We start from the raw sequence: 26,058 nt of genomic DNA, 5'->3' as shown, positions 1-26,058 counted from the left end.
CATGCTGTCTGCACTCTCCACCCAACACTGTTGTGTATGACTAATGCCACTTGTGCGCCACCCTATGTGTACAAAACTCACACATTGCCTTTTTATATAGCTAGGCTTGCTTTTCCATACTTTTACCAAAAGCTCTGACAAGTTTTGCTTTCCCTTATAAAGGCCACGCTTATGAGAAAATGAGTGCCCAAACATATAATAATATAGGCTTTGTCTTGTCCTTCGCCTATCCAGCGTGCCCAAATTTTTATGTGTGAAAGCCTTTACTCACAAGGCCACCCCGTTAGGCCCAAACAGGTGTGCACACATGCGCCCAGAGGGGTTCCCACGTGTCCCTGGTCACATGGACATTCACATATAAAATAACAAGCATTGTCCAAGCAAACCAAACAATGTCACACATAAAATAAGTGTCGAGGGAAACCAAACAACGTTAAGTGAAACACGCATCTGAATGCGTTATGCACATGTAAACTTGGAGAATCACCCATGGGTCCCACCTGGAAAATCCAAAGGCAATCTCTATGGACCACGCCAGAGATCGCTTCATAATCCCACCATGTTCTATATATCCATCATAGGTCTTGCCTAGAGTCTAGATACAGGCCTACAAAATTAGTCAAAGGTTATCATGTCCCACATGCTCCGAGAAATTAGAGGCTTGTTTTTGTGGCATCCCCCAAGCTCCCACTACAGAGAAAGGGCCAGACAATACTGAGGACGAAGTGGCGCAAGCATTAAGCACCGGGGTGGAGTTGTTTGTGTCACTAGTTGGGCATTCTCTACGCTTCTGGACCTATGGATAGGCTCCATAGTGTGCACATGACACCTTGTGGCAGGGGACTTACGTCTACCCCAAGGGTCATGTGGACTCGCACCTCATGGTAGGGGACTGATGTCTACACCAAGGGCCAATAGGCTCAAGGTTTTGGTCCACGCCCAGGCTTATGGGTTTTGCAGGTGGTAAGTGCGTCCACACTCAATTTACAGCTTATTTCATTTACTACTAAAGTTTATTGGTTTGCAGGTCCACACTCATTAATAAGTGGCTGGACAACTTATAATGCGTTCGCATTTGGTTGGACCAAAATTAATGAAGTCCGGACAGCTTATGGCCATTTCCCATTTGGTTGGACCTAAACTTATACAAACAGGACAAATGGAGCACTATGGGCTGGACACCTACCTGGACACCTTATGGGGACACGTCAGCTTGTATGTGTACCCACCAAGCCCCTTAGGTGGCACTGGAAAAAGGCGCCTCCCTCAAGAGGCCTTTTGGGCTGTTTTATTCATTACTCAACACATTGGAGAGCTGGTTGGAGCTTTGGGAGTTACTACAGAGCTGGTTGCTTGCTTCCCGGACTCACACAAGCTTGGATAACGATCCCCACACTCTTCTAAAGGGCTAGTTGGTAAATTTCAGACCTGCAATTTCTGGTTATTGCGAGTTTTGGGCTGGTTACAGGTGTCCAAAGTAAACTTGGACAGTACAGGACAGCTCTAGGGACCTCCATAGGGCTGTAGGACCCTTTACAGGTGGAATTCTCGCGATAGAAAGTTGCTGTTTTGGACTGGTTATTGCACAAAACAGGCCGGACAGCAATGGAATATGTGTGCATGGATGTGTCTCAAGGTTTCTTGGTATAACAAGTGCTTAGGGCAAGCATTGGGGACACTTGCTCGTCGCGGAGAACACAGGTTTCTGGATCAGTTTCTGGCGTGGAAATAGGGCCTAAAGCTCCATTTACATCTTGTGCAGGGCGGAGTACCTGTGAGGATTGTGATACTCGTGCAGGGCGGATGTACCTGTGAAGAGGCTTGTGCAGGGCGGATGTACCTGTGTGTAGGGCGGATGTACCTACAGATTCTCTTGTTTGAAATGTATTCATTCATGATGTATTTGGAAGAATCAGGTGCAGGCTGGTGGTGAATCCCTAGGCACCCGTAATCTTGTACTTTGCAGACTCTTTTGGTAATATAACCTAAAGGGGGGGTGGGGTCAGCCTATCATCGGCCCCTTTATGTGGTGTACTGTCAATTTCAGCTTTGTGGTTGTAATGCTCAAGTGTTAAGTGCTCAGAATCTTGTTCACATTTATACGATTTCAATACACGTATCCGCCTCCCGTTACACTTGGTTGTTACATGATGATGTGGAACATTAGCAATGTGCATGTACATTCTCTTACTCGTGATAGGCTGAATTTTCCAATTGAGTTTAGATATTGTTTTGCCGATGCATTGACGAGTGAGATGCCTCCTTTATGGCTAGAGGATCACCGTATGATTAATGGCAAAAAGAGTAAATTTTTCCTCTCGGAGATTCACTATCTCGGAGACATGGTGCAAAGATCCAAGCCATTAAGGACTAGCCAGAATTCAAATCCATACATGAAGTTCATGGTTTCCTTAGTTTATGCTCATATTACAGAATTACCTCACCATTGCATGAACTTACCAAGAAAAGGGCTATGTTTAAATGCTCAAAATTTGAAATTGATGCTTTTCTTAAGCTGAAGAGTGCCATTACATTGGAACCAATTTTGGTGATTCTTGATTTACAAAAGCCATTCAATGTCGAATGTGATGCGTGTGCAGTTGCATAGGAGTTGTCTTCAATCAAGGAGGACATGCCGTTGCATATGAGAGCAAAAAATTGCATGATGTCGAGCTTTCCCTTGGCATCTATGAGAAAGAGCTATTGGCAATAATTCATGCTTCTGCAGTAAGAAAACACTACTTATCGAAGTTGGATTTACAATCGTAACTATTTAGTCCTCCAAGCTCTTTTCACATGATATAACTCATGCCCGGACACATGGTCAAGATGATGGACACATTGAAACAGGGTTCCTAATGCTGGCATTGGAAAAAGCACCAATCTTGGTCAAAAAGCAAGGAAAAGCAAAAGTCAAACTTTATTGACCAAAAAGCTAAGGACATCGTTGGAAGGAGAACATCGAACTCGATCAAAAAGCTAATAGCCGCTTGTTCAAAAAACTGCTCCAAGGCCAAAAAGCAAGGCTCTAAAGATTGTAAAAGCAAATCAAGAACTTTGGCTATTATTGAAATAATATTTAAAAGAAAAGCAAAAGCAAAGCATAGCAAAAGCAAGCACCCCTTCAAGTATATAAAGAAGCATGCACCCTCTTGGAGATTCATAGAAGAAGAACTCGTGGAGAACAAGAACCTTGTCTATTGGGTAGGAGGGCAACTAGCCTGCACACACACACACACACACACACACACACACACAAAAGCTCAAGCACAGAGAAACGTGAGAGTGCTGGAAAAGATGTACTCAATGAATAATAAAATGAAAGTACAAGGGAGTACTAAAAAGCCTAGGGCTAAGTGCCCAACACATAAGAGTGTTTTCACATGGGAAAAAAAACTGTGTCCAGTCAGGAAAAGTGTCGTGAGTAAGTTGGGTTCACACTTGAAATAGCCGGGAGTGGACACAACCAACAAACCCCCCTCAAGTGAACGGTGTGAATGGGTAGCAGGGTGATAAAGTTGTGAATGTTGCCCTGCACTATGCTCCACAGTAAGAGTGATCAAGAGAGATCACGATGGCGAAGATGAACTGCAGTGCCAATGGAAAAAGCAAGCACTATATGACGGGGAAAAGGAGAAACCCCAATGTCATAGTGCTAATGCTAGAGCACAGTAGTACACAAACACATCACTTGAAATGCATGTCAGCGATCATGTGAACATCAACTGCATCAAATCAAGAGGCATCGCATAATACCCCCCCCCAAGGCAAGCATCCAAATGCCAAGTTGAACTGCATGTAATCCACATCAATGACAACAAGAGAGCAAAGCACAGCTCTGTAACTACACCAGTGATAAGCATAAGAAGATGTGGCAGATATACGCATGTGTAAAGACAACAGGATCCAAAAGTCATGCCTCTGAGTCATGCAATGTAAGAAACTCATCAATGGAGGGTCCGATGAGGAAAAATTAGCAATGGTAGGACTGATAAAAGTAAAAATTCAGCAATGGAAAAAGCTAAAAATCGGGAGAAAAAGTGGGGGCTCGGGACAGGCATCAGCCAATGCTATGAGAGGATGGGTAAACTCTCACTGATGCCATGATCAGTGGCATGTATGGCAAGTGTAAAGATGCATAATCCCACAATGAATAATATACATGTGACATGTCAAAACCATGAGGATACAAAACCATGAGGGTAAGCCAGCACTGGCCAAGTGTGTAAAAGGCACTCCCAGTAAACATCACATGTGAGAAAGTGACAATGTCAACACTGTAGAAACAATCCCGCTCCAAGGAAAAGTAGCATAAAAGGCATCTCATGTAGACATCACATAAGAGAAAGCGTCTAGCATAGACAAGCATAAGGGTCAACAAGCATAAGTGACCATGAGGCATCACCGACTGCATAAGGGCAAGTAACGCCCCCCCCCCCCCCCCCCCCCCCCCCCCCTAAAATGCATTTGCCAAACATGCATACCAAGAAGTACTGACTATAGAGCATAGTCATCCATTCATCCAAAGCAACGGCATCAAAAGACATCCCTACACATGATGAAGATGTAATGGTCAAGGCTAATACATGTGTAGCCAAATTGGCCTGATCTACACCTGTGGAAGAAGATGCCAACTTCTTCTTCTTTTTTTCACTCTCAATACATTTCCCGCATTCCTCTATGTTGTACCCTGTTTTCCTGCAATAATTACAATGCTTTTTCTTTTCAGGCTTGTCCTCTGTCTTGGGAGGATCCGATGGGCTAGGTTTAGGCCCAAATTAATTCCCACGAAAGGGAGAAGCCATTGCTGACTCAGCAGACATCATGTTGTTCTTGTTGGAACAAGATTACTCTTCACTGAGCAAGAGAGTCACAAGGTTGTCAAAAGTGACTCCATTGCCAGCCAACAACCCCAAAGTGGTGCCAAATGTCTGATAAGAGTCGGGCAAATTACGCAAAACTGTTTGAACAAGATAGCTATCTGTAAAGACCTCATCAATGTTAATGAGCTGCTCTCGAAGGTCTTTCACACGCGTAAGGTACTGATCGATAGAGTCACCTTCAAGCATGCGGTCAGTCTCAAGGGGACCCGAAGGTAAGCTACACAAGCCTTGCGATCTAAATACGCCGTCGCCAAGGTAGCACCCTTGATGGCGGTGCAGGAACAAATGAGCGGAATAATATGCCTACGGCACAAGAGAGCAATCAACGCATGGACCTAAGCATCCCTAGCATCACAAGTACGCTGCTGCTGGGTAGGAGGAGAACAAAGAGGTGGAGCTACAAGAGGGTGAGCGGGAATCACTTCACCTTTTGTTAGAGCAGGTGCTAGAGGACGCTCTTCAGTGCCATCCACATATAGCCATACATTCTTGGCAACCAATACATGACGCATCGTATAAGCCCACATAGGGTAGTTATTCCCATTGAGCTTGTCCTCTTAAGAGAGCATGCCAAGGGGGCATTGTTACTATTGGCCATGACAACACATCAAATCTGTCACACAGGTCACCACGAGTAGGCAATGCTCAGCAAATTCTGTAAGAATGCGAAAGATAAATAGCAGGATAACCAGTGGACTGAAAGGGAACTCCTTCACCACAAGAAATACATATGCATGTCCCAAATCTCCAAGTGTACTGCGCGATAATGCAAATCTGTCAAAGTGTCCACAATGGCATACATATACTGCAGCAAACCACAAATGTATACATGTGCCTTGAAAAACACGATCAGTTGACACCTGTAAGAGCTGCAAGTGCTCAAATCCTGGTAAAATCAAAGATAAATGGATCGAATGCTGCAAAAATGGGCTCAATGTAGAAAAGCCCCAACTTTTAGGCAGCCAATTAGACCAAACTTGAACCGAATCTGCACCTGTAAATCTACTAAAGCACTTGTCACCTGTACCAAATGTTGTAATGCCCAAAAAATAGGAAAAAATGTCCCAATGTCAAGTAAATGTGCTTGTACGTGCTTGTAACACCCAAAATGCCTACTAATGTATATAATAGACCTGCAAATAGTGCCAATTTTTACAAAATCCCCAAATTTCTAGTGCAATTATGCACCACATCTGCTGAAATCAATGCCAATGTGTGTCAATGTTGCAATTGCAAGCTCAATGGTGAAAAGCTCCAAAGTTAATGCAACTAATTCGGTAAAAAAAAAATAGCAATTTCTAAATTTTGAAGAAATGCAGTTAAAAAAATCAGGTTTGGACGGCTTCAACAGGTTGGGTGCGCAAGTACAGGTCGACAAGTGTGCAAGTCAACAACAAGTATAACACGGTTGGTCGAGTCAACAAGTCCTCAAGAGGTACAGTAGGCTACACACAGTAGGCGGGGTGCTCGACGAGCGACAACAACTGAAGGTGAAGGCGGCGACAGCAACTTCAAAGTCGTCAATTTGTATTAAGGTTATTAAAACCTTACGAAAACACTATTAAAAGGGTTTTTAGTAAGCCTTTTACATTAGACTCTTGCGAACGAAGCAAGCTATTCAGCGGCGCACAGTAGCTTCAATCGCTTCAAGGAGGAGCATCGCACAACAACACAGCAAAGGAGTGTTCAGTGCTCAGTGAAGTAGGTAGCAAGAACCCTAACCCTAATGTTGGGGAGACAACGGGGTGTAACCCTAACCCTAACCAAGCTCGAAAACCAATGTTGGGTAGGAGGGCAGCTAGCCTGCACACACACATACACACACACACACACACACAAGCTCAAGTGCTGAAAAAGATGTACTCAATGAATAATAAAATGAAAGTACAAGTGAGTACCAAAAAGCCTAGGGCTAAGTGCCCAACATACAAGAGTGTGTTCACACGGGGAAACACCTGTGTCTAGTCACAGGGAAAAAGTGCCCTTGAGTAAGCTAGGTTCACACCTGAACTAGCCGAGAGTGGACATTACCAACATTGTCATCATCTTCTTCTTCCCTCTGCATGATCCATATTATCATCTTCTCCACCCTTAGCAAAGAGATGAGGTGCTACTAGGTAACTACTTCACCAAAGAGATGAGGTGCTACCAAGTGGACTCATTCTTTAGAATCTGAAAGCTTAGCCCAGGAAAAATATACCACAAATTGATAAATAAATTGCATAACTACAGCATGATCACACTTACCATCATACTTACTAATTTTTGATTGAGCTCATATGACGGTGGTGGTTCCGTGGAGGAACTCGACCCTTGTTGCGCCAAGATAGGGAAAATTGATAGCATATTTGCCTACATAGTTGCTATCAATTGATACCTCTGGAGTTATACAGCGTCACAAACAAGCCTCTGTTGGTGTTCTCGGGCACCTTGGTCTTCTGGTCTTTGGTCCTCTTCTGTCCTGCGTTCATCACTTTGGCCCTTCGTTGTTCAACCTTTCGGGTTCTTTTTTTTACCTTTGTTGCTCCATGATGAGGAACAAGCTTTCAAGTTCTGAGAGTTCTTTTGGCTTTTCAACTACTTCCTTGGCTTTTTCAGCCTCCTCTTTAGCTTTTTTTCTTTGGCTTTTTTTGCTTCTTCTTCTTTACCCTCCATTTGTTGCCTGAGCAATATGTTTTGTTCCAAGATTGCTTTGACGAAATCTTCACTTAAGTGCAGAAGCGGTACTATGGTGATGGTGTCTTCTTTGTTGATCTCTCCTTCCATATCTTCTTTATAGCTTTCTAAAGAAGTCTCTCCTTACATTGTGGACGCCTAGGCGGTTTTTACTAACCACAGTTTTATCATCCATGGAATGCTCTCACTTTTGGTGGTAGCTAAGTTCAGTCACAACTTGCAACTCTAATACCAATGTAGCATGCAATAGGTTGACCAACGTAACTCACAACAAAGCCTTCTTTAAACCTGTGAGTTTATGCAAGGACTAAGCGTTTTCTTATATATGGGCAATTCCTGTTGATCGGTTTGCTTCAAGGGCTATCAGCCAGTTGGACAAGAGAAAAATGCCATAAATTAACACTAAATGCTGCGCTTTCTCACATGCGTGTCCCAATTGCTAGCCGACTTCTTGATGCTGGCCGAAAGGCTTTTTGAAGGCCCATACAAGCTGCTGACTGGATGTACGTAGGGCTGATGGTGTTTTCAATGAAAAGTGCAAGTGACATGTTGTGCTGCTGCCTTGACACACAGGATATCCTCCTTCATTTATCTAGATGCTTGAATGCTAGATTTCCAGGTGCACGTTTCTCTCAGTATTTTCGGGTATTTGACAAATGTGAGAACCAAGATTTGCACGTATAGCTAGTTTTTTCCAATGGACAAGATTTTGGGCTCTCTGGACAGTTTGGATTGCTCGTAACAGACTGTTTTCCAGCCAACCTCGATTGACAAGTTTCAATATTTCCATCAATTAATTGAAACAGAACCTAAGAGATCGATCGTGGCTCGCTGAAGCTCCCGCCTCCACCCTGCATTGTGCGCCCGCCTGCTCGCCCCCTATCTCTATCGCCTGTACGCCTCCCTCCTCTCCGCCTGTTCGCTTTTCCACCCCCCGCCTGCCTTCGCTCCCCTCTGTTCGCTTTTGCGCCCCCCCTTCCTGCCTCGCTGCTGCACCTCCCCCCGCCTCTTCGTATTTTTGCCCCCAACCCCCTCTTCACTTGTTCGCCCCCCCATCCCTTCTGTCGCCTGTTCGCGCCCGCCCCCCCCCCTTCAGCAGCGCCCCGCCTCCCCTCCTCCTCGCTTTGTTGCCGCCCCCCCCCCCCCCCCCCCCCCCCCCCCAGGCTTCTCCTTCGCTCTCCCCCTCTCCCTCCTCTTTCGTGTTGTTCTCCCCCAGGGGGTTTTGTTTATTTTTCTTCATTTTCATCCGGTCTTCCGCCTCTTTGGGTGCAGCCCGTTTCTTGCAGGTTTTCCGCATTCGCCTCGCCTTCGCTTGAGCTTCAGACTCTGATGGAGACTCCTCCCGCCTCGCCTCAGAGGGACTCACCCGCAGCCCCCTCGCCCGCCCCCGAGGTCATCCCCATCAGGCTTTCTCTTTCGCCGGAAGAGGAAGCGAGCCTCACTGCAGAGGTGGAACGCCTCCAGGCTCATTCCACCATCTGCCGTATAGTCGGCACTCGCCCCAGTAGAGGGGAGATCAGGGATCTTCTTCAGGCTCGCCTTCTCGCAGATGTGGGCAAGATCCTGGATGTACAGCTCCTGGGCCAGGGCCATTATCAGATCGAGTTCGAGGCCGCCCCGAGCGTTGCCAAGGTCCTTGCCATGAGTCCTCTGGACATCAAGGGTGCTCGGGCTTTCTTCAGACCTTGGCAGCATGGATTTGACCCAGCAGCGGCGGCGGAGCAGGGAGAGCGCCTCTTCCATATTACAATTTGTTTCCCTGGTCTCCGCCGAGAGTATCTTCCGCTCCTCCCCAGGCTCGGAGCATTGGTGGGCTCGGTATTAGAGACGGGCCCCTCAGCAGCTTCAGTGGTGGCCAGAGCAGCGGGGCTACCTTCGGTCAGAGTGTTGGTGTCTGACATCTCCTCCCTTCCTAAGGTCATTCAGCTACCTAGGATAGGGGGGGGTGGATAGATCAGAGAGTGGAGTTCTCGAGGCTCCCGAACCAGTGCTTCATTTGCAGGCAGGTCGGTCATCTGGCCAAGGCCTGCCCTCGCAGGAGACCTCGACCCTCACCACAGCAGCAGGCTACTGATGGCCCGCCCACAGATTCGGCTCGGCAGGCTGCCTCAGGGACACCTGCTCAGGCCACAGAGACCTCGGAGTGGCAGCCTGGACAGGGGCGCCGCCGAGGGAGACAGCCACAGCAGCACGCACAGAGACCGCTGCAGCAGCAGCCACAGTCTCAGCCTCACTGGGTTCCCGTGAGGAACAGCTTTGCTCCCCTTCAGGAGGAGACCCCTGCGCGACTGAGGACCAGGAGATGCCAGCTCCCCCTTCTTCACCCCCCCCCCACCCCCGTCCCCTCCCACCGCCTCGTCTCCACCTTCGCCTCCTCCCGCCTCCGCTCCGGTTTCGGCAGCGGCTCCCTCTCCACCTCCCTCGCCTCCCCCTCCGCCCGCCTCTCCTTCCCGGGAGACCCTGGCAGTTCCCTGGCGCTCACCTGCAGTCCGGAGAGCGCTGAGCACTGACCTCGCTCGAGCATCACAGAGGACACCTATGCCGATTAGGGCCTCACGGATTTCATCTATCCGCAGTCGGCTGAGTCGCCTTGGCATTAGACAGCGCTCGGAGGCCTTTGATTATACCTTTACACGGCTTTTTGGAGCAGAGGGCCCCCATGAGCCAACACCCATTCGAGTTCATGTAGTGATACCTCCGGCCCGCGGGGAGGAGGCACTAGACTCAGCGGTGGCCTTCTCGTTCCCTCTATGTGGACCTTGTGATCGGGAGTGGACTCTAGAGCTCGCTCTCAGCACTTTGAAGACTCAAGCAGTTGAGTTTTCTCACCACATGAGCGATCTGGAGGTGACTGATGTGATAGGCCTTCTCGTTCCCTCTATGTGGACCTGTGATCGGGAGTGGACTCTAGAGCTCGCTCTCAGCACTTTGAAGACTCAAGCAGTTGAGTTTTCTCACCACATGAGCGATCTGGAGGTGACTGATGTGATAGGCCGACTTTGGGAGTTGGCTCATTTTTTCTTGGATCCCGGGAGTGTGGATACCTCAGGGATTCGGCATCTGGTCGTGCGCATAGTGGCAGACTTGGCGCGCGACCCTGGATATGTGAGTATTCACGAGGTTTCTCTGTCAGAGCAGGAGGCAGTCGCCATGGGCCACAGCCACTGGCGCCTGATCCGGGATTCTTGCAGTACACCGGGTGGGCAGATTCGCAGCCGTTCGGATGGGGACTATTCTCCATCCAAACCGCTTGCGAAGGCCCGCCGTACGGCTGAGACAGCATCCACCTCAGCAGGGCATCCATGAGGATCATCTCATGGAATGTACAGGGCCTTGGCGGAGCACACTTTATACGCTATCGAGGTTGCTTGAGGCAGGAGCTTCAGAGATGCCTGGTTGGTGGCAGCATTGACATTTTGATGATGCAGGAGCACCACTTGGGTGAGAGCAGGATCCGGAGATATGGTTCGGTGATGCCTGGTAGATGGGACACTTTTTGGTCTGCAGGGTTTGGTCCTTTGGGTGGACAGGGAGGAGTATGCATGGTTATTGCACATGTATGGCGGCAGGCCATTGTGGATCGAGGGATCATTGTGCCTGGTAGAGCACAGTATGTCATTCTGAGGATGCATGATGAGCTACTGGGTGTGCTCAACATCTATGCGCCCAATCATGCTAGTGCCAGAGCAGAGTTTTGGACTCAGGTTACAGATGAATTGCCAGAGGCCGCACATTGGTGTGTTGGGGGAGACTTCAACATGCTTGAGGACCCGGCAGATAGGGTGGGAGGCAGTCATGTTACAGTGCACGGCACGGAGCTTGCAGCTTGGGACCGGTTTTGCATGTCACTGAGGATCACTGATGCATGGCAGCATGGGGCTTTCTCCCGGTCTCAGGACAGTCTTAGTTTCTCTCGGTCGGATCGCCGGCAGGGAGGGACTAATCTATCTCGGATTGATCGCTTTTATGTGGGCGATTGGTTGGGGGAGCGAGGGGGCTCCGTCGGCATTCTTGCTGGCACCTCATTTTCAGATCATGCGCCAGTTATATTGACTTTGGAGGAGGGGACACGGGAGCCCAGCTTGCAGTTGAGGATCCCAGAGAGGGTACTTGCAGACCCCAGTCTCGCTGAGGACATTGAGAGGATCTGGCATGATAGTCAGTGCTCTGACCAGGATGCAGCGGGCCAGTGTGCCCAGGGACTCATTGATCTTAGCTCTTTTCTACACGCTGCAGCTTTGACGCGACTGGGAGAGATTCGCGAGCGGGAGCAACGGCTGAGACGCAGCCTTGCTTCGCTACAGCGCCTTCAGGAGCAGCAGCCTGCATGTGAGTGGGTGGCGTCCCAGCTGAGCCAGGCACGCCAGGAGGTTAGAGAGGTAGAGGAGCAGAGACATGAGTTTTACTATCGTCGTCAGGCCTCTCAGTGGACGCAGCTTGGTGATAGAGTGACTGGGGAGTTTTTTGAGATCACTGGACCCCGTCATGCGCGAGCAGGGGTTCGCCAGCTTGGTAGACCGGATGGATCGATAGCTACTGAGCTCGGGGAGATCAGAGCCATTGCCACTGCTTTTTATAGTGACTTGCTTTCAGCGGAGCCAGCCACTGAGGATCGAGATGTATGCAGACAGACTGTGTGGACCCATGTGCAGAGGAGGGTCACAGACCATATGCGCACAGTTCTAGGTGCGCCTCTGTCAGAGATTGAGCTTGCCGAGGCCTTGAGGGTCCTGCCGCGACATAGTTGCCCAGGGGAGGACTGACGCCGGCCTTTTTTATGCGCTATTGGGACCTTTTGGGGCCAAGCCTCCGCAGGGGCTTTCAGCATGTTTTGGACACTGGGGTGATGCCGCAGAGCTTTTCAGAGGGCTTGATCTATCTTATCCCCAAGGGAGAGGGAGTATCAGATGATATTCGGCATTGGAGGCCTATTACGATCCTCAATACTGTCTACAAGGTCTTGGCAAAGGCCTTGAGTTTGAGGATCCAACCCTTCCTGGGGGAGTTGATTCATGCTACTCAGACAGGATTTGTCAAGGAGCGCAGTATCCTTGACAACATCTTTACTTTCTGGGAGGCGACGGCCCGAGCTAGGTTTCTTGGCGAGGACTTGGTCGTGATGCTTCTCGATTTTGAGAAGGCATACGATAGAGTTGATTGGGGATTCTTAGAGGGCACTATGCTACGCCTGGGCTTTGAGCCAGGATGGATCAGAGGGGTGGCAGCTTTGTATTCCACAGCTCGCAGCCAGGTGCTGATTGCAGGAGGTCGGGGGCCGAGTTTTGAGCTGACCAGATCAGTCCATCAGGGGTGTCCTCTCGCCCCTTTCCTTTTTCTCTTCTTTGCGGAGGCTATGAGTATGTATTTGACGGCAGAGGAGGTTGGTTTGAGAGGACTTCAGCTCCCAGTCCGGGGGGAGGATTTGCTTGATGCTGAGTTTGCACACGACACGGGCTTATTTTTGCATGGCCAAGAGGCCAATCTTATTCGGGCAGAGCAGTCGCTCCAGGTTTTTAGTGCAGCTTCGGGAGCATTGATCAATTGGCGCAAGACAGTGGCCTTTTGGATCAGTAGTGCTCCCACTCCGGCATGGAGTCCGGACCCCGGTTTTAGATGGATTCCTCCAGGCACAGCAGTGCGGTATTTGGGATGCCAGATTGGCCTCGATTTGTCACCTGAGTAGCAGATTGCCCCGCTTCTTCTGAGCATTCGGAAGAAGCTATTGTATTGGAGTACAGCTCGACTATCCTTGGCTGGGAGGGTGGTGGTGGCAAATCAGGTGCTGTTAGCGACTATGTGGTACATTACGTCTTGCTGGATTTTCTCGAGCTCTTGCATCAGCCAGGTACAGAGGCTGATCAGGAACTTTCTGTGGTCTGGGCGGGACGGTCAGCCAGCTTGGGCAAAGGTTGCATGGGCAGTTATTACACTTCCGCTGGCTCAGGGCGGTTTGGGCATTATAGATCCAGTCGATCAGAGTAGAGCCTTATTGGGGAAGCTTATTGTTCGGGGGTTGCTTCCAGGCGCTGAGCCTTGGAAAGAGCTCCTCTTGCAGCGACTGCAGGCCCGGGCGCCTCCTGCAGGGGGTACTTGGGCACCAGAGATTCGCTGGATCTTCATAGAGATGAGGAGGACAGGCCTCAGTAGAGGATGGGAGGACAGATTTGCTTTGAGTACCCTGAGAGCTTGGGAGCTGCTGAGACCGGGGCTCTCTCAGCGGCCTCCTTCTTGTGTTGAGGAGCGGGCCAGGCAGCCGCTCATCTGGAGCCCAGCGGTTCGTACAGAGCAGGGTCATATGCTGGGTTCTCGGCCTCGTCTAGCCTGGGGACCTTTAGCGGCAGGCCCAGCTCGTAGTTTTGGAGACTGGCAGGCTTTCTGCAGTCTACCAGAGGAGACCCAGGTGGAGAGGCTGAGTCACTTCAGAGGGGGGTTGATTATGAGGGATGATATTCAGGAGGCACTTACAGAGGAGTGGTTCACACCTCTCGAGCTAGTGGCCCCACGGTGGATGGGAGCCTTTACACAGTTGGAGATCCTGATTGCTGTCAGAGCTAGCACTGAGGATGGCAGATGCCTCTATTATGAGATTCAGGATGAGGGCAGACTCCAGAGAGTGGAGGTGGAGTCGCCTTTGGTTGCAGAGTGCACCTTTCAGAGGATTCGGGTAGTGGCTGCCGCTTCTCGGAAGTGGCATATTGACCCCGACCCTGCTGACGTGCTCCCGGATTGGCGCATATGGGCATATGCAGCGCGCCCCTTGGCCCGGCTACAGTGGGACCCCGGAGAGTACGAGTGGCATGATCCTTATGCATCCCTTGAGGCCACAGAGATCACCTTTTTCCAGTATACTGTTCGGCTGGGACGGCATATTTTGACGGCGAGGAGGACGGTTTCTCCAGCGGGGCAGCGGGGCACTGGCGATTGCAGGGACTATCACAGGAGTTCCTGGAGGATTTCTGGGCTCGGCTCTGGGCTAGTCGACAGGCCCGCAGGATCTCGGCTTTTCAGTGGCTGGTCGCCCACAGGGGCTCAGCAGTTGGCACTTGGCTTGTTTACAGCGGTCTTCCGGCGGCCTGCGTCCGATGCGGCCACCCTATGGAGACACAGAGACATTGCCTTTGGGACTGCCCTCAGGCACAGCAGATTTGGCTGCGGATGCTGCGTATTCTGGCCCCCCTCTCTCCAGAGGGTATGTTTACGTGGGGTGCCGCTGCTTGGTCGACTTCGTCAGGGCCTGCTATGGGCTATGAGATGGAGCAGGGCAGTCAGGCCATCAGATTTATTAGGGGCCAGCCTCACCTGGTTCCGGCACCGGATTTCTCGTCCGCCAGCTGGACACAGGAGAGGGATTTACGATGGGAGCTCCTCAGCAGCCTCACCATCTGGTTCACTTGGAGGGCCCGGTGCTTTACGGCCTTTGAGGGGAGATTAGAGCCACCAGCAGAGACTGTTCGGGGGATTTGGCAGGAGTTGATCCACACCCTGCAAGGACAGTACGACCGCATCCAGGGAGACTCGGATGAGGCGATCTTACGGCGCCAGGCCTTTCATACCACTTGGCGCTGCGGCCCGTTCTACACCCTACACACGGGATCCCCCCGTTGGCACTACAGGCCACCTGTTTGGCTCTTCCCCCCCCCCCATTGTATGATTTAGCCGCTCAGTTCTTTAGACTGATGCTTGTATTTTGCAGCACCTAGGGAGAGTCTCCCGGGCTGCCATGATGTATTCACTGCTCTTCTCTCTGTTAGGAGCAGGAGAGATCTCTTTTGTAGCCCTACGGGCGTTTTTTACATAACTAATGAAAGGATCTTTTCTCGAAAAAAAAAATATTTCCATCAATTGTTGCAACAATCTCTACATGATTGCTATCAACTACAGCAGTTGGATCAGTCTCATCTAGATTTGTTTTTCCACTGTTTTTAGTTTTCTTCCCTCATATGTCCTCTGTTGCTTTGATGGGGTCTCTCTCTGTACATTTGACATAATAGAAACAGTGGTTTTTTTTTGAAGTGTGTGCGCAAGTGGTTTGGAGTGGGGAGGGGGGGGGAGGGGGGTGGAGGGGGAGGGGGAGGGGGAGGGTGGGAGTGGGAGTGGGAGTGGGGGTGGGGGTGGGGGTGTTTTGAAACACACAAAGTGAACAGTTTTTTACATCTTTGAAGGTACTAGAGAAGGTGTTTTCAGAGATACTGTTTCAAAAACTTCTAAGTTTGCTCCTAAATTAATTAAGTGCAAATGCCATCAAAGGGCCTCACCAATTGACGAGAGACCAAGCCAAAAAGCATCATACGTGTGATGTTATTTGGATCCACACAAGCTTACTTTTCTGTCTTGCATAGTGGCCCAAACCGTTAATGCAAATGAATAAATTATTATGTACAAAGAATTTCGGCCAATAAATACCTCCTCAAGCGTGGCAAATGCTGAGCAGGCAGCCTCTTGAACTCGTTTGTTATTGTCTAAGATCCGCCGCAGAAGACCCGTCAGCACATTGTCGAATTGAATATGCCCCTCGGGATGAATTGCAGCCTGAGACAGCATTCCCAAATGTTTTTCACTTTTTACATGCACATTCACCATATAGAAGGGCATGAAGCTAGTCAAAAGAGCACTTAGAAACGCAGAAAAAGAGAGGACCGAGGATACATGCCTGCACTATCCATTTGCTGTAGCGAGAAAGAGTCCAGCACGTTATACTGCGTACGAGTGGGAATTTGTCCTCTAACAGAGGTAGAAGAAAGGTCACAATCTGCAGTCTCAAAAGGTCTACAATCAGTAAACTTGAGATTAAGCCATAGAAATTTCCACAAAACAAGATTAATCCCTGAAAAGGCCTTTGCATAACTTTATTCCAGGGCTTTGAGAAGCTGCTCATGCACCAAGAAATGGGTCTCACATGCATGAGTTGTAAGGAATTCCAATTTTTTATTTTAAAAAAAAACCTAAACCCTAAACCAATAAGAATTTAAACCCTTAAAGATGACGTTAAAACAGAGATTGAGTATTGAAGCATTCATAATGCTGAATTTCACTGTTTTACCTGTGTTAAATGAGGGAGAAGGCCATTGATGCAGCCCTCAGCAATTGCACCAAGAGCCAAAACTGCTGCCTCTCTCTCTTTCCAAAGAGAGTCACCTTTACTTTCCAACTTTGTCTGCAAAGGCAGATACCGAAATCAGGCTCAAAAAAATGCTGGTCACATTACCTAGATACAAGACAGATGCTCATGCCTTTCTTCTCTCAAACAAATCGGGTGGACAGTTTTGGCTTGAAAGGAGATGGTGCTCAAGGTTCAGCAACAACTTACCTCTAAGAGGCTGTGGCATAGCATGGCCATGATGAACAAACACCATCAACTTGCCTTTTCAAAGATCGGATCCTTTGAGGTGATCATGTGCACTGCTATTCTAGTTAACTTACTAATCCTGTATTTATGTGCACCTGTAGGTTGTCCTGTTACATCTTGGCCTAATGCTCGGTCCTGTCTTATCAAAAGATAAATAAATAAAGGATGTGTGTGTGTGTGTGTGTGTGTGTGTGTGTGTGTGAGAGAGAGAGAGAGAGAGAGCTCACACACTCAACACACAGACAGCTAGTAGGGCTAGGGCTTGAGTGAAAATCGAGACCGCTCAGTTGGGTTCCTTTCTGCATTGAAAATGCTGCCAGATTCTGGTACCTTAGCAACGCTGAGAAAGTGTGGCATAAAGCTGGCATGTCACAGTCAGATCCAAACTGAGTTTCTAATGTGCCACTTCCTGCAGCCGAATCATAGTCACAAAAAAACGTGTTTCGTCCAAACAAAACCTCTGAAACGTTTCGTGGCGAAACGTTTCCACAAAACCTGCGAAACTTCTGCCTAATCAGGTTTCTTTTTTTTTTCCCCCCTTTTCATATCCTCCTCATCACTTTGCGACTCCTCTCCTTCTTTCTCTTTAAAACCTCAAAACCTCAAATTTCAAGTTTCGTTTTTCTTTTTCTGTTTTTTTTGGGTTTTTTTTTGTTGTTTTGCTTCCATCTCCTCCTCTTCACCTCTCTTCCTTCTTGTCTCCTCTTCCATCCTCTGTTGTCTCCTCTTCTTCTCCATCTCCTTCTCTTCTCCTTTCTTCTCCTTCCTTCCAATCTTCTTCTCCCACTTCTCTTTTTTTTTTTCAACAACTCCCCTTTTCTCTTCTTCTCCTCCTATGTCCTCTTCTTCTCCTTCTACCACCTCCCTTTCATCACGGTTCACGATACACATGTATTTCTATCCATATACATATTACATATGCATACACATACACACACACATTACACACACACACACACACACATATATATATATTCAAAAAACCTCCAGTTTTTTTTGTGATGGACAAAACCTTTCGAAAAAAAACCTTCAAAACCTCGAAACTTTCAAAAGCTCGAAATGTTTCATGTGACTAGGAGCCGAATGGTCCTGGTTTGACCATTCCCAAAGCTTTGGCCTCTAGGAATTTTTGAAAGCAGTGCCCTTGTGCAGTCCACAATCCTAAACTTCAACATGACAGCAACTCACAAAACCAGCCATTCACTGTTGCAAAAAGGCTGGAAGCACACCTGCAACAAAGGCATCAACATTGGAAGCATTTCATCCCCAAAAACTGAAGACATAATGTCAAGGCCTGCGGCACTGCACTTCCGCAAGTTCCAAGAATTGATAATGTCGTCATCATCCTGAAACCAAGAAATAGTTTTGTTTAGCCTATGAAAAGAATCATACCATCCTGATTATTAGAACTGAGAGTAGTAGGGCACCATAGAATTTAATGACAAACTGGGCAAAAAAGGCACCTCTTCCTCTTCTTCCTCACCAACAGGCCCATGTAGACGTGACTGCCTGAACCTTGGTCTTATGTCCTGCAACATAAGAACCGCATATTTGAACACATGGTCAACAAAATCGGATATAGGCAGAGCAGACAAGTAATAGCAATCAACTCAGGTGCTCTAAATACCATACGTTTGGTAACATAAACTATGTCATTGGCGTACGCGCACAGGCGTGTGCATGTGTTAACATGGAGTTCACATGTTGAGTAAGCACTTACTTGATCCCTATCTGGGACTGACTCGTCATCCTGCATGAGAAAGCCTGGGATTAGTATCAGCAAGGCATGGAAGGTTCAAAGAAACTGAATAAAAGTATGTTTCTCTTGATAATATAGGAGCTTGACCTCAGCATCAAGGAGTGCTTCATCATCATCTGCATATACCATGTTTGATAGCAAAACCTGCAGGATTTACATAATACAAGTACAAGGTTACTTCTGTTGTGATCACATATCATATATGTTTAGGCGTCCGGCTTCAAATTCATGCCCTCTTCTGGGCAGGGTGGGGCAATAGCCACTCAAGAAAGGGCCCAACACCCACAGTAGAAGGTTACTTTCAAAGAACAGTCCCTAATATAGACTTGCACGAACAAGTATCAAATGATGTGCTTACCCCAATAAGCCGAGGAAGGTAGTCTCTCAGCAATTCTGGAGACAGGCGGGCTTCACAAAATGTAGACCTGGCATAACTCACGCGATGTTATATTGAGCAAACTCACATAGACCCACCCTCACGTTTGAAAAGCTACCAGCAACCGAAAGCTTACCAAAACTCGCATGCTTCCAAAGCCACTTCGGCATCCTCGTCCTGATTGGCTTGTAGCATATACTCAATAACATTTCTAATGTGAGGCTGCACACAGGGAAGGGGAAGGGGAAGAGTAAGGATGATCACATAATCGACTACAAAATATACAGATTAAGTTTGCATATGTGGGCTGGAACCAAAAGATTCAGCACACATGTAGAGCCGGCTCATTGTCTTCTTACCTGTAGATAGCTTGCTTGGACTTCTAGGAGCTGCACAAGTGCAGCACACACCTGCAAAGACAGAAAGACACTAAAAAGCTGCTGATAATGCTTATTATTAAGTTACATTAGACAAAATGTAAAAAATAATGACTTAATACATACATACTTTCATTTATACATGCATGCACACATAAACACATACGTAAACGCACATATACACGTGCACACACACACGTTCATAATGCGAGCATGCGTGCATGCATGCATGCACACAATCGAGTACATACAGAAAAGCATACCAGCTTTCGTACTTCAGCTGCAGAATCATTGGCAAGGGCAAAAAGCCCTTGTAGATAATTGTCCATGTTCACAAATAATGCCTGTACCGATACACACCATCAGGATTCTTTTCATCCATGCATTCAATAGTGAGGATAAACTAGTGACGTGTTGGCTAAACCCCCATCAACCCAAGCCATCCAAATGAGAGATCAGGACGACCAGGATACCCAACAGATGATCCAGCATTTTTCTGTTACAAATCCTGGAGAACATCTCTACGTGATACTTGTATGGAAGAAACTAGCAGTTGTGAACTCACTGTTGGCATTAAAACTATGAACTGATTCACCGAGCTCAAAGCCAGTTTACGGAGAGTAGCATGCGGCGACGAAAACATCTGCAGCCATACATCATAGAAATATACCATGAGGTAATCTTGACAACCAATTGTAACTCCAAACAAATATCTCAATACCAAGTTTTCGACAAACCTTCAAAAGCCTTGGTAGAAACACATTTATAGGTCTCTCAGAAACTCCTGGGACATCAGCATCCAACTCTTCTGGACTGTCTTCACATATCTAGCCAGACAAGAAAAGGGTTAACAGCAGACATATCATCTATTTATGCAGATACCAAAAAAAAGTAAGGTGGAGGGAAACATGAATGCATAAAGAAAACAGCAACAAACAAACTGATGAGTGTCACACGGTTGTCCATCCAACCTTTGAAAGGGCATCCAAAGCTCCCTCCGCATGGTTGTAATCATTGCTCTCCAAGCACTGCAGGAGAGCACCAAGCAACTGCGGCCAACCTTTCACGCGCCCTATTTGTATGACAACAGATATGACAGTACCAACTGTCGCCCGGATGTGTCTATCTGATGATCCAAGACAGGGCATCAATTCAGCCTTTATGTAGTCTTGATAGGCAGGTACAAGTGTTGCATAGTGGGCCCTGAGGCTGTTCTTCAAGAGCAAACCAGCAACTTGTCTAACTTCCACAGATTGTCCCTGCACACACAAAAGTATCAAGATGCACCCCTATAGCAACATAAAAACTCTTTTAAGGTATGCCTTTCTTAGATGTGCAAGCACCTTCCTTCACCACTTCAAAACCTATTTCTGAATTTGATCTCCAGACGATGCACATGTAACAGCTAACGTGTTATCTACATGAAAGCAGTTGTGCCACTGAAACAGAAGTGAGATGAAACAAACAATTCAAATACACGATCACCACAGTAATGTTTGCACAAGAAAATGTTAAATATTAATAATGATTAATGTGGGAATAACACGTGCTAGGAGGTTGGGTAAACTGGAACTAGGCTTTGAAGCTAGTGTGTATGTTCATTTATGTGTACGAACAGCCCCTTAGAAGGATCTTATGTAAGCAATGATGTGTAAAAGTGACACCTTTAAGGGACACTTGCATCATGCCTTGACATGTGGCATGTGTGGTGGCAACATATGCAGACCTTGTATAAGGGGGAAGGACCATTACTATAATGCAAAGTATGCCTAATCTTTCCACCTAATCTTGTGCCCTTTTTTATAATCATCTTGTGATTAATCCCTAATCCCGTCTTGTTAATCCTGTTTTAATCTCCATCTGGGCCCAATAAAAGTATCAGAGCTGGGTGTTTTTGTTTGTGAGAAGATTCAGCCGCGTACATCCCTTCAGCACTGTTGCCGCCTGCTTCGGTTGTTGCCACTGAACACCTTGCGTGCGCTAACTTCTCAGGTGTGCCGTCCTTGCATTTCTGTGCTCAGCCTTGCTGCGCAGCTCAAAGCCACTCATGCCTCTCGTGTAAGAGTCCCTGTGCAGACTCTGCAATCTTTGCGCTGCCCTCTGCCAATGTCAGCAGTTGCTCCCCGCCTTCCTGCAGAATGCCTTCTGTCCAGCAGAAGCGCCACCCACAAGTCTGCCCAGTTGCTGCCCTGTTCTGCTTTGCGGAGCTGGTCACCACCGGCACTCTGCCTCACTGCACCCCTGTGATGGTCATGAATGCCCACTGCCCATGTCAGCAGCAGCCACATCAGCATCCAGTCAGCAGATCAGTTTTCACGTACAAATCAGCTAAGTAGGGTTTTGAAAAAAAAAATGGCTTTTCAGAAATTTCAGCAATTTACAAAAATTAAAGTCTTTCTGCATACAAAATTTCTGAAATTTCTGAAAATAGCAGCCTATAAATAGCAGTAGGGTTTCTCTGAAATTTCTGCAAATAGCAAAGCCTACAAAAATTTGGCGTTTTTTGATTGGGCTTTCTCTAAGAGAATCTTCTTGTGATGATTAGGCACTCCAGTTCTTGTGCACATATCTCGGAGCTTTGTTCAGCTCACTGAAGTATACATCATGTTTTTTGGTAGACTTTGGCAATTGCATCTTTTATCTCGTCATATACCACTGCCGTGTGTGTAAACTCTTATTTTCTCTCGTGTTTCCTGTAAGCCTTGATGCACAAAAGTTCTCATCCAAGGGAGGGCTTTCTTGCTCATTGCACCTCAACTGCTTTGGAAATCCTGAATTGTGAGGATGTCGCAAAGAGCACCAGTTTTTGACCTTTCACGGTTTAGTGGATTCATCACAACCGAAGACCATCTTGACGGTCCCACTACTCACTGTGGAGCTTCATGATGAAGAGTCTTTTGATAGCCAAGGGGTTGAGGGAGATCGTTATGCGGCAAGAGCCTCATCTTTGCAACATTAGCAGCCACAACCTCTTCGACAACATCAACCACCACAAGAAGAGGGACCCAAACTACATCTTAGGTGGTGGAAGGAACTCCAACACAGCAGCCTCCACTCATTGCAGATCAAAGACGGTAGGATGCTTGTGATGACCAAGCGATGGCCATGATCGCTCTTTCATTCAAGTGATCCATTATTCCTCACATCCGATCCTGTAGCTTTGCAAGGGCTGCCTGGGTGGTTCTCGAGAACATGTTCCAATCCCATAATGAAGCACAAGAAGTCATGTACCTGATGCAAAAGCTCCACAATCTGATCATGAACAAGGGAGATTTCATATCGTATCACCTTACCAAGGTAACAGACCTTAAGGAACAACTGTTGAATATTAATGAGATAGTTGATAACAGAAATTTGGTTACCACTATTCTCAATTCCTTACTTGAGTCCTATCAAAGTTTTCACAGTTCTCTGAATCTCTCTATGAATGCCAAATTATATGGGTTAATCAAAGGTTGGAATTGTGTGGTCAATGTAAATGGGTAAATGGGAGAGTGTAGGTTCCAAATGACGTCATGGATGAGGTGAAGTGGATGGAGGTGACTATGATGGATAAGCTTTGTAGTAAATGAGATCAAGGTGAGGCTAAGGGCCTAAATAAATGATGTACTTAGAGCTTGATTATGCATTGGAATTACAGCCCTTGTTTATGCTTATTAGTGAGCCCATTCTAGTAGTCATCGTAGCATCAATCCAAGTTAGCCCAAATCCAAATTAAGGCAAATCAACCGGGATGATCACCCTTCTCGTTGTTCCAAGATAAGCTGGGAATATCAAATACATCAGCTCCAGCAGTCATATTACATGTCATAGTAGGCGCTACTAGTAGGGTAAAGATTTCATAGAGGAATTTTTTAGAGCCCATGTTTCTCAACCCTTGTCAATCCAGCTACAAAAGCTGCTAGCCTACTCATCCTGCTATCTTTAGGGCATTTCTTCGTTTGTGAGACTCTGCAGTCTATACCCCAGCCTACTCCAATAGCCTTTCTTAGTCTCCCAAGTGATTCATCCCATCCTTGCTTGTGCATTACTAGAGAAACATGTCAAAAGTTTGAACCATCTCTCAACTTGCTAGCAAGTCCCAATTACACAATATCGGCCTTGGCTTCAAATGGCTCAAAAGGCGTATAGAATAAAAAAGAAAAGCAAGCCTTTTCCTTGCATAAGAATTCAAAGGGCCAAAACAGGCAATCCTTTAGGAACAGTTTATGGTGCTACCTACACCTGTTTGCAGCTAGGAAAGCTTCAGCAGCTTATCGGAATGTCATGTATCCACACGATGCCATTTTTACTTATGTCAAACATATGAAAACACATACAGCGAACTGATCTCCTGTATACTTATTGGGGTAAAGAGCAAAAACGATCTTACATATACTCAAGTATGATTCACGATGATGGGTATGCCAGACAGATGATGACATCCTCCAAGTTGCTGACATTTATGTATGACTTTAGATAGAAAATAATGGGTATGCCAACTTGTGCTTGAGTATGACTTCAAATGGGTCCAGAAACATACCTCTGCGCGGCACAGTATGAAAGCCAGGTAGTTGTTGAAGTCCGGCAGCTGACTGAAACGCTGCAATTGCTGGAATACACGGGTCTGATCAGAGCTGGGGGCTCTGTGTTCCTGTAGAAGCGAACAAATCTCCTTCAACCCGTCCTCCTGCGGCTGCCAAACGGGAGAAGCCATCGCCACAGCGCCTTTTCTCACCCGATCGTGAGAACCTCTGGAAAAGAAAACAGATTAGGGTTTGATCTATGCAGTGTGAGGATAACCTAATGCCGGAAAGCGGAGAAGAGATAAGATTACAGAGAAAACAGGTCAGCAGGGGAAAGGGGCAATGTAGTTGAAAAAACAAGAAGGTATGGCGATGCCTGGGATGAATCAATGGGGCGGAGATGCAGCACAGACAGATCGGGAGCTCAAGGGCACAGAAGAGCTCTGTCGAAAAACCAAATAGCTTTGTAAGTACGAAGAGGTGGACATGTAGTGCATGTGTGAAGTGTTTTGTGTGTCCTATGCTGCTGCGCTAGAAGAGGAGAGACTTTGAGGGCGAAACGGAGAAGATGATGATGATGATGATGATGATGCCCCTGGTGGTGATGATGAGGGAGGGGAGGGTGTCCACTTTTCCCAACGCACATACCTTTCTCGTAACATATTTGAAGGACGTTAAGGGTTTACACACTAGCTGGGTGGAAAAGCGCCACCATTGCTCTACACATCAAGGTGATGGTGTCGTTGAGTCAGATGTTGCTGCTAGGGCGGAAAGAAAATGCAATTTACTTGTGGGGGGAATTGCTTGGCAATGACGTGGGCAGGCAAAAAACCCCTGATTGGATAGTACTCCTTGTTTTTCGTTGATAGTGTGCGTGGCCATTGTGAACAGTCCTCTACCACCACTGCTAGGGAATACCTCTTTTCCAAGTGTGTAAAGTAGGTGCTAGAAGACGTGCTTAGGAGAGTGTTCCCTGACTGCGTAAGCTTGAGGTACTCAGCCATTCAAATGTGTAAACCCCCTTAATCTCTCTGTGTGACCTCAATCTGAAGTATGCCTTACTCAAGTTCCCCTTTAAGAGGCATCCATGTTTTTCATTTGCAAGGCCCTTGCCATCACTAGCTTCATTAGGGAACCTTAGAAGATATTATAATGGTCTTCATTTATGTATTTAGTCTCACAGGCCATTTCGGCCTTTCGTAGAGGCTAATAGAATTCTCTCTCTCTCTCTCTCTCTCTCTCTCTCTCTCTCTCTCTCTCTCTCTCTCTCTCTCGGATTTTTGACACCTTAGTGACCCCATATATTATGTAAGGGGCCTCATTTTCGACAGAAAGCAGATGATTGGAGGAAGGTTAGGAAGCTCCGTGTTATGATGTTTTAGAACATAATATGAAGTAACGCCCTCAATTGCACACACCATTATACTAGCAAAGTTTAGTGTGCAACCCCTATGATGATAGACTTGTGTTGTTACTGTGGGTGATGAATGTGCTCTATTTTGTTAGGCCCCCTTTATGAAGAGTAGCCATTTTGCAGTGAGCACCCAGGCACTCGCAGTTCATAGTTTAAACACTAGTTAAATGTGGTTATTAGGAGACAGCTTATGTAGACTTGGAACTCTACCAAGAAGAATGCATGCTTGTGTGGTCTATGTAGCCGCATCGGACAACAAAGCCAAGACACATTGTTCTTGCGTTGCGGGGCCTATTTGAGGGTCCAGACGGTCTCAGATGGACAAGGGACTTTGTTGTAGTGTAATATTATCCTAGCCGGATGATAAGGTTGGTTAGTACAAGTCGTGTGTTGGGGCCGACATGGCCCACCCATGCTCATGTCAACCTTGGGTACTATATATATACTAATTTGGTAGCCTTAGTTCATCATCAAGTTTATTGTGTTTAAGCACTCTTGTAAGTAGGACATCCTTCGTCCATAGTCTTTCGAGATTGCTATCAAAGCTCCTTACCCAAAGCACACGGATGAGCGGACACCCATAAGTTTGTAATAATCAAAGTTTTCAAGCAGTAATATTGTTTACTCTCCACTTCTTTCTGTAACTCAGTGCTTTGTATTGTGTTGATTCTGGTTCCACCGTTATGTAATCTTACATAGTATCAGAGTGTACACTCTAGGCA

General features: G+C 47.1%; 1 protein-coding gene across 2 annotated transcripts in view; it reads right to left on the bottom strand.

The window, feature by feature from the left end:
• Positions 1–24,562, bottom strand: part of LOC147604580 (transportin-1-like) — a 41,341-nt gene extending 16,779 nt beyond the window's left edge. For both annotated transcript variants that reach the window (XM_086794717.1, XM_086794718.1), the window contains exons 1-16: positions 24,299–24,562; positions 23,940–24,150; positions 20,389–20,676; positions 20,155–20,244; positions 19,983–20,060; positions 19,681–19,761; positions 19,400–19,450; positions 19,177–19,262; positions 19,023–19,089; positions 18,752–18,808; positions 18,626–18,655; positions 18,369–18,434; positions 18,135–18,251; positions 16,600–16,713; positions 16,210–16,308; positions 15,963–16,088 (exon numbers count right to left, since the gene is read on the bottom strand). In XM_086794717.1, coding sequence (XP_086650843.1) covers positions 15,963–16,088; positions 16,210–16,308; positions 16,600–16,713; positions 18,135–18,251; positions 18,369–18,434; positions 18,626–18,655; positions 18,752–18,808; positions 19,023–19,089; positions 19,177–19,262; positions 19,400–19,450; positions 19,681–19,761; positions 19,983–20,060; positions 20,155–20,244; positions 20,389–20,676; positions 23,940–24,113 — 1,524 coding nt within the window. In that variant the 5' untranslated portion in view covers positions 24,114–24,150; positions 24,299–24,562. The remainder of the gene's footprint in view (positions 1–15,962; positions 16,089–16,209; positions 16,309–16,599; positions 16,714–18,134; positions 18,252–18,368; positions 18,435–18,625; positions 18,656–18,751; positions 18,809–19,022; positions 19,090–19,176; positions 19,263–19,399; positions 19,451–19,680; positions 19,762–19,982; positions 20,061–20,154; positions 20,245–20,388; positions 20,677–23,939; positions 24,151–24,298) is intronic.
• Positions 24,563–26,058: the final 1,496 nt, after the last annotated feature.

This window comes from Cibotium barometz, chromosome 61, assembly GCF_041138505.1.
Source record: "Cibotium barometz isolate CiBa-2024 chromosome 61, ASM4113850v1, whole genome shotgun sequence".
NCBI lineage: Eukaryota > Viridiplantae > Streptophyta > Polypodiopsida > Cyatheales > Cibotiaceae > Cibotium > Cibotium barometz.
This window is presented reverse-complemented; position numbering and strand designations above follow the sequence as displayed.